Genomic DNA, 14,528 nt, shown 5'->3' with positions numbered 1-14,528 from the left:
TTGTTTATAGATTGCTGAGAAAAATAAATATTTAATCCATTTTAGAATCAGGCTGTAACATATCAAAATGTGGAACAAGTCAAGGGGTCTGAATATTGTCCGAATGCACTGTATATGCTCCTAAAAACCAATGAGGAGATGGGAGAGGCGGGATTTGTAGCGCGTCGTGCGTCACAAATAGAACAATTTCTATTGTCAGTGCCTGGCTACGCAGATGCTCGTTGACGTGCGCAAGCAGTTTGGATGCAATAATTGAATAACGTGTATGTGTACATTTATTTTAGACCAACAGGAGATGTCCAGGGGGTGTACTTTTACATCAAGCTGCCTCACGCTACAGAAAACAGGGAGATAGACTAGTGTCCTGTCCAGGGGGTGTGCTTTTACCATCAAGCTGCCTCACGCTACAGAAACAGGAGATAGACTAGTGTCCTGTCCAAGGCGGGTGTGCTTCTACATCAAGCTGCCTCACGCTACAGAAACAGGAGATAGACTAGTGTGCTGTCCAGGGGGTGTACTTTTACATCAAGCTGCCTCACGCTACAGAGAAACAGGAGATAGACTAGTGTCCTGTCCAGGGGGTGTACTTCTACATCAAGCTGCCTCACGCTACAGAAACAGGAGATAGACTAGTGTCCTGTCCAGGGGGTGTACTTTTACATCAAGCTGCCTCACGCTACAGAAACAGGAGATAGACTAGTGTCCTGTCCAGGGGGTGTACATTTACATCAAGCTGCCTCACGCTACAGAAACAGGAGATAGACTAGTGTCCTGTCCAGGGGGTGTACATTTACATCAAGCTGCCTCACGCTACAGAAACAGGAGATAGACTAGTGTCCTGTCCAGGGGGTGTACATTTACATCAAGCTGCCTCACGCTACAGAAACAGGAGATAGACTAGTGTCCTGTCCAGGGGGTGTACTTGTACATCAAGCTGCCTCCTGCTACAGAAACAGGAGATAGACTAGTGTCCTGTCCAGGGGGTGTACATTTACATCAAGCTGCCTCACGCTACAGAAACAGGAGATAGACTAGTGTCCTGTCCAGGGGGTGTACTTTTACATCAAGCTGCCTCACGCTACAGAAACAGGAGATAGACTAGTGTCCTGTCCAGGGGGTGTACTTTTACATCAAGCTGCCTCACGCTACAGAAACAGGAGATAGACTAGCGTCCTGTCCAGGGGGTGTACGTGTACATCAAGCTGCCTCCTGCTACAGAAACAGGAGATAGACTAGTGTCCTGTCCAGGGGGTGTACTTTTACATCAAGCTGCCTCACGCTACAGAAACAGGAGATAGGTTGCTGCTCCTATGAGCCGTTCTGGCTCGTACAAACCAAGACTCGTGCGTTGCTATTTAGACAGACTTACATTTAGAACTTTCTGAGGGAACTTTGTTCTGTAGGGTTCTGATTTAGGTTTCAGTGGCAGAGTGGGATGATGAGGTGTTGAATGACAGTGAATGTCTGGTTAAAAGACGTAGGAGCTGATGGTTGTTGATGGAGGTGGTGTTTCTGGCTCTTCCTCTTGTTCTCCCGTTATTTTATCTCTCTCTTTTTCCCTCACCCTCACTTTCTCTGTATTATACTGTACCCTCCAATTCTACTACCCTGTATAGTATTATACTGTATCCTCCATTCTATGTAGTATTATACTGTACCCTCCATTATGTGTAGTATTATACTGTATCCTCCATTCTGTATAGTATTATACTGTATCCTCCATTCTGTGTAGTATTATACTGTATCCTCCATTCTGTGTAGTATTATACTGTACCCTCCATTATGTGTAGTATTATACTGTATCCTCCATTCTGTATAGTATTATACTGTATCCTCCATTCTGTGTAGTATTATTATACTGTATCATCCATGCTGTATAGTATTATACTGTATCCTCCATTCTGTATAGTATTATACTGTACCCTCCATTCTGTGTAGTATTATACTGTATCCTCCATTCTGTGTAGTATTATACTGTACCCTCCATTCTCTATAGTATTATACTGTACCCTCCATTCTGTATAGTATTATACTGTATCCTCCATTCTGTATAGTATTATACTGTACCCTCCATTCTACTACCCTGTATAGTATTATACTGTCCCCCCCATTCTGTATAGTATTATACTGTACACTCCATTATGTGTAGTATTATACTGTATCCTCCATTCTACTACCATGTGTAGTATTATACTGTACCCTCTATTCTGTATAGTATTATACTGTACCCTCCATTCTGTGTAGTATTATTCTGTACCCTCCATTCTACTACCCTGTATAGTATTATACTGTATCCTCCATTATGTATAGTATTATACTGTACCCTCCATTCTGTATAGTATTATACTGTATCCTCCATTCCACTACCCTGTGTAGTATTATTCTGTACCCTCCATTCTACTACCCTGTGTAGTATTATACTGTACCCTCCATTCTGTATAGTATTATACTGTACCCTCCATTCTGTATAGTATTATACTGTACCCTCCATTCTACTACCCTGTGTAGTATTATACTGTACCCTCCATTCTACTACCCTGTATAGTATTATACTGTACCCTCCATTATGTATAGTATTATACTGTACCCTCCATTCTACTACCCTGTATAGTATTATACTGTACCCTCCATTATGTATAGTATTATACTGTACCCTCCATTCTGTATAGTATTATACTGTACCCTCCATTCTGTATAGTATTATACTGTACCCTCCATTCTGTATAGTATTATACTTTACCCTCCATTCTGTATAGTATTATACTGTACCCTCCATTCTGTATAGTATTATACTGTACCCTCCATTATGTATAGTATTATACTGTACCCTCCATTATGTATAGTATTATACTGTATCCTCCATTATGTATAGTATTATACTCTACCCTCCATTCTGTATAGTATTATACTGTACCCTCCATTCTGTATAGTATTATACTTTACCCTCCATTCTGTGTAGTATTATACTGTACCCTCCATTCTACTACCCTGTATAGTATTATACTGTACCCTCTATTCTGTATAGTATTATACTGTACCCTCCATTCTGTGTAGTATTATTCTGTACCCTCCATTCTACTACCCTGTATAGTATTATACTGTATCCTCCATTATGTATAGTATTATACTGTACCCTCCATTCTGTATAGTATTATACTGTATCCTCCATTCCACTACCCTGTGTAGTATTATTCTGTACCCTCCATTCTACTACCCTGTGTAGTATTATACTGTACCCTCCATTCTGTATAGTATTATACTGTACCCTCCATTCTGTATAGTATTATACTGTACCCTCCATTCTACTACCCTGTGTAGTATTATACTGTACCCTCCATTCTACTACCCTGTATAGTATTATACTGTACCCTCCATTATGTATAGTATTATACTGTACCCTCCATTCTACTACCCTGTATAGTATTATACTGTACCCTCCATTATGTATAGTATTATACTGTACCCTCCATTCTGTATAGTTTTATACTTTACCCTCCATTCTGTATAGTATTATACTGTACCCTCCATTCTGTATAGTATTATACTTTACCCTCCATTCTGTATAGTATTATACTGTACCCTCCATTCTGTATAGTATTATACTGTACCCTCCATTATGTATAGTATTATACTGTATCCTCCATTATGTATAGTATTATACTGTACCCTCCATTCTGTATAGTATTATACTGTACCCTCCATTCTGTATAGTATTATACTTTACCCTCCATTCTGTGTAGTATTATACTGTACCCTCCATTCTGTATAGTATTATACTGTACCCTCCATTCTGTATAGTATTATACTGTACCCTCCATTCTGTATAGTATTATACTGTACCCTCCATTCTGTATAGTATTATACTGTACCCTCCATTCTGTATAGTATTATACTTTACCCTCCATTCTGTGTAGTATTATACTGTACCCTCCATTCTGTATAGTATTATACTGTACCCTCCATTATGTATAGTATTATACTGTACCCTCCATTCTGTGTAGTATTATACTGTACCCTCCATTCTGTATAGTATTATACTGTACCCTCCATTCTGTATAGTATTATACTGTACCCTCCATTCTGTGTAGTATTATACTGAACCCTCCATTCTGTATAGTATTATACTGTACCCTCCATTCTGTGTAGTATTATACTGAACCCTCCATTCTGTATAGTATTATACTGTATCCTCCATTCTGTGTAGTATTATACTGTACCCTCCATTATGTATAGTATTATACTGTACCCTCCATTCTGTGTAGTATTATACTGTATCCTCCATTCTGTGTAGTATTATACTGTATCCTCCATTCTGTGTAGTATTATACTGTACCCTCCATTCTGTGTAGTATTATACTGTATCCTCCATTCTGTGTAGTATTATACTGTATCCTCCATTCTGTGTAGTATTATACTGTACCCTCCATTCTGTGTAGTATTATACTGAACCCTCCATTCTGTATAGTATTATACTGTATCCTCCATTCTGTATAGTATTATACTGTACCCTCCATTCTGTATAGTATTATACTGTACCCTCCATTCTGTATAGTATTATACTGTACCCTCCATTCTGTGTAGTATTATACTGTACCCTCCATTCTGTGTAGTATTATACTGTACCCTCCATTCTGTATAGTATTATACTGTACCCTCCATTCTGTATAGTATTATACTGTACCCTCCATTCTGTGTAGTATTATACTGTACCCTCCATTCTACTACCCTGTGTAGTATTATACTGTACCCTCCATTCTGTATAGTATTATACTGTACCCTCCATTCTGTATAGTATTATACTGTACCCTCCATTCTGTATAGTATTATACTGTATCCTCCATTCTGTGTAGTATTATACTGTACCCTCCATTCTGTGTAGTATTATACTGTACCCTCCATTCTGTATAGTATTATACTTTACCCTCCATTCTGTATAGTATTATACTGTATACTGACTCTTCTCCAGGTTCATCTTTCTGTAGGTGATGGCTTTGTTATGGAAGGTTTGGGATGGGAATCGCTTCCTTTTAGGTGGTTGTAGAATTTAACGGCTCTTTTCTGGATTTTGATAATTAGCCTAATTCTGCTCTGCATACATTATTTGGTTTTCTACGTTGTACACAGAGGATATTTTTGCAGAATTCTGCATGCAGAGTCTCAATTTGGTGTTTGACCCATTTTGTGAATTCTTGGTTGGTGAGCGGACACCAGACCTCACAACCATGAAGGGCAATGGGTTCTATAACTGATTCAAGTATTTTTAGCCAGATCCTAATTGGTATGTTGAATTGTATGTTCCTTTTGATGGCATAGAATGCCCTTCTTGCCTTGTCTCTCTCTTTTCGTGCTCTCTTCTCCCGTTCCCTTCATCTCCTTCCTCTTTCACCCCTCCCAGCTCCTGACCCAGCCAGCTGACTCCCAGGAGGAGATCACGGCCCGCCACCACATCGCTGACCAGCTGGAGCGCCGTTTCATCCCCCGCCCCCTCTGCAAGAGCTCCCTGTTCGCAGAGTTCAACAACGAGCTGAAGATCCTCAAGGAGGCCGTGCACAGTGGCTCTGGTTGGTGACCCACTGATTAGTATACTAGTTATTAGTACAGTAGCCGTTAGTATACTACTTTATAGTGCACTACCCATTAGTACACTACCCATAAGTACACTACACATTAGTGGACTACCCGTTAGTGGACTACACATTAGTACACTACACATTAGTACACTACCCATTAGTGGACTACACATTAGTGGACTACCCGTTAGTGGACTACACATTAGTACACTACCCATTAGTGGACTACCCATTAGTGGACTACCCGTTAGTGGACTACACATTAGTAAACTACCCATTAGTGGACTACCCATTAGTGGACTACCCGTTAGTGGACTACACATTAGTAAACTACCCGTTAGTGGACTACACATTAGTGGACTACCCGTTAGTGGACTACCCATTAGTGGACTACCCATTAGTACACTACCCATTAGTACACTACCCATTAGTACACTACCCGTTAGTGGACTACACATTAGTGGACTACCCATTAGTACACTACCCATTAGTAAACTACCCGTTAGTGGACTACCCATTAGTACACTACCCATTAGTACACTACCCATTAGTAAACTACCCGTTAGTGGACTACACATTAGTAAACTACCCGTTAGTGGACTACACATTAGTGGCCTACACATTAGTGGACTACCCATTAGTGGACTACCCATTAGTGGACTACCCATTAGTGGACTACCCATTAGTGGACTACACTCTTTAGTAAACTACCCATTAGTACACTACCCATTTGTAAACTACCCGTTAGTGGACTACACATTAGTACACTACCCATTAGTAAACTACCCGTTAGTGGACTACCCATTAGTGGACTACACCCATTAGTACACTACCCATTAGTACACTACCCATTAGTAAACTACCCGTTAGTGGACTACACATTAGTACACTACCCATTAGTGCACTACCCATTAGTAAACTACCCGTTAGTGGACTACCCATTAGTGGACTACCCGTTAGTGGACTACACATTAGTGGACTACCCATTAGTGGACTACACATTAGTGGACTACCCATTAGTACACTACCCATTAGTGTACTACCCATTAGGACACTACCCATTAGTCCACAACCCATTAGTGGACTACCAATTAGTACACTACCCATTAGTGGACTACCCGTTAGTGGACTACACCCATTAGTACACTACTCATTAGTGGACTACCCATTAGTGGACTACCCATAAGACACTACCCATTAGTACACTACCCATTAGTGGACTACCCATTAGTACACTACACATTAGTACACTACCCATTAGTACACTACCCATTAGTGGACTACCCATTAGTGGACTACCCATTAGTACACTACCCATTAGTACACTACCCATTAGTACATTACCCATTAGTACACTACCCATTAGTACACTACCCGTTAGTGGACTACACCCATTAGTGTACTACCCATTAGTGGACTACCCATTAGTACACTACCCATTAGTGGACTACCCATTAGTACACTACCCATTAGTGGACTACCCATTAGTACACTACCCATTAGTGGACTACCCATTAGTACACTACCCATTAGTACACTACCCATTAGTACACTACCCATTAGTCCACAACCCATTAGTCTACTACCCGTTAGTGTACTACCCGTTAGTACACTACCCATTAGTGCACTACCCATTAGCGCACTACCCATTAGTACACTACCAGTAAGTTCACCACCCGTTACTGCACTACCCGTCAGTACGCTGCACGTTAGTACGCTGCATGTTAGTCCACTACCCATTAGTGCACTACCCATTAGTCCACTACCCATTAGTGGACTACCCATTAGCACACTACTGATTAGTCCACTACCCATTAGTGGACAACCCATTAGTACACTACTCATTAGTGGACAACCCATTAGTACACTACTCATTAGCACATTACCCATTGGCGCACTACCCATTAGAGCACTACCCATTAGTGGACGACCCATTAGCATACTACCCGAATGCCATGTTAACCTTTCGTTATTAAATGACAGGTTATGATAAGAGATGTGTCTGTTCATGCCCCCTCCTGCCCACAGCGTACCAGGGCAAGACGTCCATCAGTACAGTGGGCACGTCCACCTCTGCCTACCGCCTGTCGCTGGCCACCATGTCCCGGTCCAACACGGGCACGGGCACGGTGTGGGAGCAGGAGAGCCAGCCGTCACGCCAGCCCTCTCAGGACACGCTGAGCCGCACCGACGAGGATGACGAACAGGAGCAGGAAGAGAGTCAGACACCACTCCTACTACTATCACTACCACTATCACTCTGTCACTGAGTCAGACACTCCTCCTACCTACTACTACTATCACTCTGTCACTGAGTCAGACACCTCTCCTACCTGCTACTACTATCACTCTGTCACTGAGTCAGACACCCCTCCTACCTGCTACTACTATCACTCTGTCACTGAGTCAGACACCCCTCCTACCTACTACTACTATCACTACCACTATCACTCTGTCACTGAGTCAGACACCCCTCCTACCTACTACTACTATCACTACCACTATCACTCTGTCACTGAGTCAGACACCCCTCCTACTACTATCACTACTACTATCACTCTGTCACTGAGTCAGACACCCCTCCTACTACTATCACTCTGTCACTGAGTCAGACACCTCTCCTACTACTATCACTACTACTATCACTCTATCACTGAGTCAGACACCCCTCCTACTACTATCACTACTACTATCACTCTATCACTGAGTCAGACACCTCTCCTACTACTATCACTACTACTATCACTATGTCACTGAGTCAGACACCTCTACTACTACTATCACTACTACTATCACTCTATCACTGAGTCAGACACCCCTCCTACTACTATCACTACTACTATCACTCTATCACTGAGTCAGACACCTCTCCTACTACTATCACTACTACTATCACTCTGTCACTGAGTCAGACACCCCTCCTACTACTATCACTACTACTATCACTCTGTCACTGAGTCAGACACCCCTCCTACTACTATCACTACTACTATCACTCTGTCACTGAGTCAGACACCCCTCCTACTACTATCACTACTACTATCACTCTGTCACTGAGTCAGACACCCCTCCTACTACTATCACTACTACTATCACTCTGTCACTGAGTCAGACACCTCCCCTACTACTATCACTACTACTATCACTCTGTCACTGAGTCAGACACCCCTCCTACTACTATCACTACTACTATCACTCTGTCACTGAGTCAGACACCCCTCCTACTACTATCACTACTACTATCACTCTGTCACTGAGTCAGACACCCCTCCTACTACTATCAGTACTACTATCACTCTGTCACTGAGTCAGACACCCCTCCTACTACTATCACTCTGTCACTGAGTCAGACACTTCTCCTACTACTATCACTACAACTATCACTCTATCACTGAGTCAGACACCCCTCCTACTACTATCACTACTACTATCACTCTATCACTGAGTCAGACACCTCTCCTACTACTATCACTACTACTATCACTCTGTCACTGAGTCAGACACCCCTCCTACTACTATCAGTACTACTATCACTCTGTCACTGAGTCAGACACCCCTCCTACTACTATCACTCTGTCACTGAGTCAGACACCTCTCCTACTACTATCACTACTACTATCACTCTATCACTGAGTCAGACACCCCACCTACTACTATCACTACTACTATCACTCTATCACTGAGTCAGACACCTCTCCTACTACTATCACTACTACTATCACTCTGTCACTGAGTCAGACACCCCTCCTACTACTATCACTACTACTATTACTCTGTCACTGAGTCAGACACCCCTCCTACTACTATCACTACTACTATCACTCTGTCACTGAGTCAGACACCCCTCCTACTACTATCACTACTACTATCACTCTGTCACTGAGTCAGACACCCCTCCTACTACTATCACTACTACTATCACTCTGTCACTGAGTCAGACACCCCTCCTACTACTATCAGTACTACTATCACTCTGTCACTGAGTCAGACACCCCTCCTACTACTATCACTCTGTCACTGAGTCAGACACCTCTCCTACTACTATCACTACAACTATCACTCTATCACTGAGTCAGACACCCCTCCTACTACTATCACTACTACTATCACTCTATCACTGAGTCAGACACCTCTCCTACTACTATCACTACTACTATCACTCTGTCACTGAGTCAGACACCCCTCCTACTACTATCAGTACTACTATCACTCTGTCACTGAGTCAGACACCCCTCCTACTACTATCACTCTGTCACTGAGTCAGACACCTCTCCTACTACTATCACTACTACTATCACTCTATCACTGAGTCAGACACCCCACCTACTACTATCACTACTACTATCACTCTATCACTGAGTCAGACACCTCTCCTACTACTATCACTACTACTATCACTCTGTCACTGAGTCAGACACCCCTCCTACTACTATCACTACTACTATTACTCTGTCACTGAGTCAGACACCCCTCCTACTACTATCACTACTACTATCACTCTGTCACTGAGTCAGACACCCCTCCTACTACTATCACTACTACTATCACTCTGTCACTGAGTCAGACACCTCCCCTACTACTATCACTACTACTATCACTCTGTCACTGAGTCAGACACCCCTCCTACTACTATCACTACTACTATCACTCTGTCACTGAGTCAGACACCCCTCCTACTACTATCACTACTACTATCACTCTGTCACTGAGTCAGACACCCCTCCTACTACTATCACTACTACTATCACTTTGTCACTGAGTCAGACACCCCTCCTACCTACTACTACTATCACTCTGTCACTGAGTCAGACACCCCTCCTACCAACTACGAATAATCTATTTTCTCTAAGGCTGTATTCCAATATCCACTAGCATACCACATGCCTAATACATTGGTTCATTGTAAATGCTAGTGTTGTTATTGGATGTTTAATTGTTTACAGGTTTCAAACCAAAGTACTATACCTGTCAATCCCAGCGGTCAAAAGAGAATGATGACTTCCTTGTTGTTGGACATGTTATATGTTTTGAGATTTTTTAAAGGTCCAATGCAACTGACAATTAGCTGTTATTGGCAGAGAGGTTTGGAGCTCTCTGTTTTATTGGTCTATTAACTAATTTCCCGCATGGTGATGTCACCATGGAAGGCCAAAACTCCAACCCACCAAAACAGGCTGAAATTTCAAGTGGTCTTTTCAAACAGCACTTACACTAAAAGGGCATTATCATAAGTTTCACAAGATTATTCCAACCTCAGTGTTGAAATAAATACTGACAAAAATATAAATGCAACATACAACAATTTCAAAGATTTTACGGAGTTACAGTTCATATAAGGAAATCAGTCAATTTAAATAAATGAATTAGGCCCTAATCTATGGATTTCACATGACTGGGCAGGGGCGCAGCCCTGGTTTGGCCTGGGAGAGCATAGGCCCTCCCAGGCCCACCCACTGGGGAGCCAGGACCAGCCAATCGGAGAGTTACTGCCAAATTCTCTAAAACGACGTTGGATGCGGCTTATGGTAGAGAAATGAACATTCAATTATCTGGCAACGGCTCTGGTGGACATTCCTGCAGTTTGCAGTGACAAAACTGTGACAAAAACTGTGACAAAACTGCACATTTTAGAGTGGCCTTTTATTGTCTCCAGCACAAGGTGCACCTGTGTAATGATCATGCTGTTTAATCAGCTTCCTGATATGCCACACATGTCAGGTGGATGGATTATCTTGGCAAAGGAGAAATGCTCACTAACAGGGATGTAAACAAATTTGAGAGAAATAAGCTTTTTATGCGTATGGAACATTTCTGGGATCTTTTATTTCAGCACATGAAACATGGGACCAACACTTTACATGTTGCGTTTATATTTTAGTTCAGTGCACTGGGCCTTTAATGAATTGTATCTCTGTTTTCATATTGTCTGTTTTCCTCTCCCTCTCTTTCTCTCTTTCTCCCCCTCTTTCACTATCTGAATGGTGTCTGGTTTGGCATGTTTGGGTTTGCCTGCATGTAATTTTCAACCCCCACTCCCCCCACCCTACACTGGTCTTTTGATCGCCCCCTTTCCTCCCTCTCTCTCTGTCTCTACCTCCTTTCCTCTCCCTCTCTCTCTGTCCCTACCTCCTTCCTCCCTCTCTCTCTGTCCCTACCTCCTTTCCCCCCTCTATATCTGTCCCTATCTGCCTCTCTCTGTCCCTACCTCCTTTCCTCCCTCTATATCTGTCCCTATCTCCCTCTCTCTCTGTCCCTAGCACCTTTCCTCCCTCTCTCTCTGTCCCTATCTCCTCTCTCTCTGTTCCTATCTCCTCTCTCTCTGTCCCTACCTCCTTTCCTCCCTCCCTCTCTCTCTCTGTCCCTACCTCCTTTCCTCCATCTCTCTCTCTCTCTCTCTCTCTCTCTCTCTCTGTCCCTACCTCCCCTACCTCTGTCTCTCCCTCCCCTCCTCTCTCTCCTATAGATGACTCTATCAGTATTCCCAGTGTGGTGAGTGAACATGAGGTCTTCCTGCCCAGGCTCATCACCCAGCGACGCTTCTCTAGTCACGCCACGGGCAGCGCCCAGCCTGAACCCAGCACCCGCAGCACCATGCTGCCCAGCCACAGGTAACACACACACGTACACACAACCCTACACACACACACACCCCTACACACACACACACCCACACACACCCCCACACACACACACCCCCACACACACACCCCCACACACACACACAACCCTACACACACACACCCACACACACCCCCACACCCCCACACACACACACACACACACACACACACACACACACACACACACACACACACACACACACACACACAACCCTACACACACACACACACACAACCCTTTTGGCTTGGATTACACTATGACTGTCCACACATCACCTCACTCCTCAACACTGGATTACACTATGACTGTCCACAAATCACCTCACTCCTCAACACTGGATTACACTATGACTGTCAACACATCACCTCACTCCTCAACACTTGATTACACTATGACTGTCCACACATCACCTCACTCCTCAACACTGGATTACACTATGACTGTCAACACATCACCTCACTCCTCAACACTTGATTACACTATGACTGTCCACACATCACCTCACTCCTCAACACTGGATTACACTATGACTGTCCACACATCACCTCACTCCTCAACACTGGATTACACTATGACTGTCAACACATCACCTCACTCCTCAACACTGGATTACACTATGACTGTCAACACATCACCTCACTCCTCAACACTGGATTACACTATGACTGTCCACAAATCACCTCACTCCTCAACACTGGATTACACTATGACTGTCCACACATCACCTCACTCCTCAACACTTGATTACACTATGACTGTCAACACATCACCTCACTCCTCAACACTGGATTACACTATGACTGTCAACACATCACCTCACTCCTCAACACTGGATTACACTATGACTGTCAACACATCACCTCACTCCTCAACACTGGATTACACTATGACTGTCCACACGTCACCTCACTCCTCAACACTGGATTACACTATGACTGTCAACACATCACCTTACTCCTCAATACTGGATTACACTATGACTGTCCACACGTCACCTCACTCCTCAACACTGGATTACACTATGACTGTCAACACATCAACTCACTCCTCAACACTGGATTACACTATGACCGTCAACACATCGGCTCACTCCTCAACACTGGATTATACTATGACTGTCCACACATCACCTTACTCCTCAACACTGGATTCCACTATGACTGTCCACACATCACCTCACTCCTCAACACTGGATTACACTATGACTGTCAACACATCACCTCACTCCTCAACACTGGATTACACTATGACTGTCAACACATCACCTCACTCCTCAACACTGGATTACACTATGACTGTCCACAAATCACCTCACTCCTCAACACTGGATTACACTATGACTGTCAACACATCACCTCACTCCTCAACACTTGATTACACTATGACTGTCCACACATCACCTCACTCCTCAACACTGGATTCCACTATGACTGTCCACACATCACCTCACTCCTCAACACTGGATTACACTATGCCTGTCAACACATCACCTCACTCCTCAACACTGGATTACACTATGACTGTCCACACATCACCTCACTCCTCAACACTGGATTGCACTATGACTGTCAACACATCACCTCACTCCTCAACACTGGATTACATTATGACTGTCAACACATCACCTCACTCCTCAACACTGGATTACACTATGACTGTCCACAAATCACCTCACTCCTCAACACTGGATTACACTATGACTGTCAACACATCACCTCACTCCTCAACACTGGATTACACTATGACTGTCAACAAATCACCTCACTCCTCAACACTGGATTACACTATGACTGTCCACAAATCACCTCACTCCTCAACACTGGATTACACTATGACTGTCAACACATCACCTCACTCCTCAACACTGGTTTACACTATGACTGTCCACACATCACCTCACTCCTCAACACTGGTTTACACTATGACTGTCCACACATCACCTCACTCCTCAACACTGGATTACACTATGACTGTCCACACATCACCTCACTCCTCAACACTGGATTACATTATGACTGTCAACACATCACCTCACTCCTCAACACTGGATTACACTATGACTGTCCACACATCACCTCACTCCTCAACACTGGATTACACTATGACTGTCAACACATCACCTTACTCCTCAACACTGGATTCCACTATGACTGTCCACACATCACCTCACTCCTCAACACTGGATTACACTATGACTGTCCACACATAACCGCACTCCTCAACACTGGATTACACTATGACTGTCCACACATCACCTCACTCCTCAACACTGGATTACACTATGACTGTCCACACATCACCTCACTCCTCAACACTGGATTACACTATCACTGTCCA

At 43.3% G+C, this 14,528-nt stretch overlaps 1 protein-coding gene across 3 annotated transcripts in view; it reads left to right on the top strand.

Annotated features, from left to right (window-relative positions):
* The first annotated feature begins 5,265 nt into the window (after positions 1 to 5,265).
* The window catches only part of LOC139532621 (protein unc-80 homolog), a 21,664-nt gene continuing 12,401 nt past the window's right edge, over positions 5,266 to 14,528 (top strand). The window contains exons 1-3 of one of the 3 annotated variants that reach the window (XM_071330471.1): positions 5,266 to 5,561; positions 7,599 to 7,790; positions 12,034 to 12,178. In XM_071330471.1, coding sequence (XP_071186572.1) covers positions 5,315 to 5,561; positions 7,599 to 7,790; positions 12,034 to 12,178 — 584 coding nt within the window. In that variant the 5' untranslated portion in view covers positions 5,266 to 5,314. The remainder of the gene's footprint in view (positions 5,562 to 7,598; positions 7,791 to 12,033; positions 12,179 to 14,528) is intronic. The other 2 variants (XM_071330469.1, XM_071330470.1) reach the window with 2 other exon arrangements.

This window comes from Salvelinus alpinus, chromosome 10 (genome assembly GCF_045679555.1).
Source record: "Salvelinus alpinus chromosome 10, SLU_Salpinus.1, whole genome shotgun sequence".
NCBI lineage: Eukaryota > Metazoa > Chordata > Actinopteri > Salmoniformes > Salmonidae > Salvelinus > Salvelinus alpinus.
Note: the sequence above shows the minus strand (reverse complement) of the source record. Positions and strands in the feature narration are given on the sequence as shown.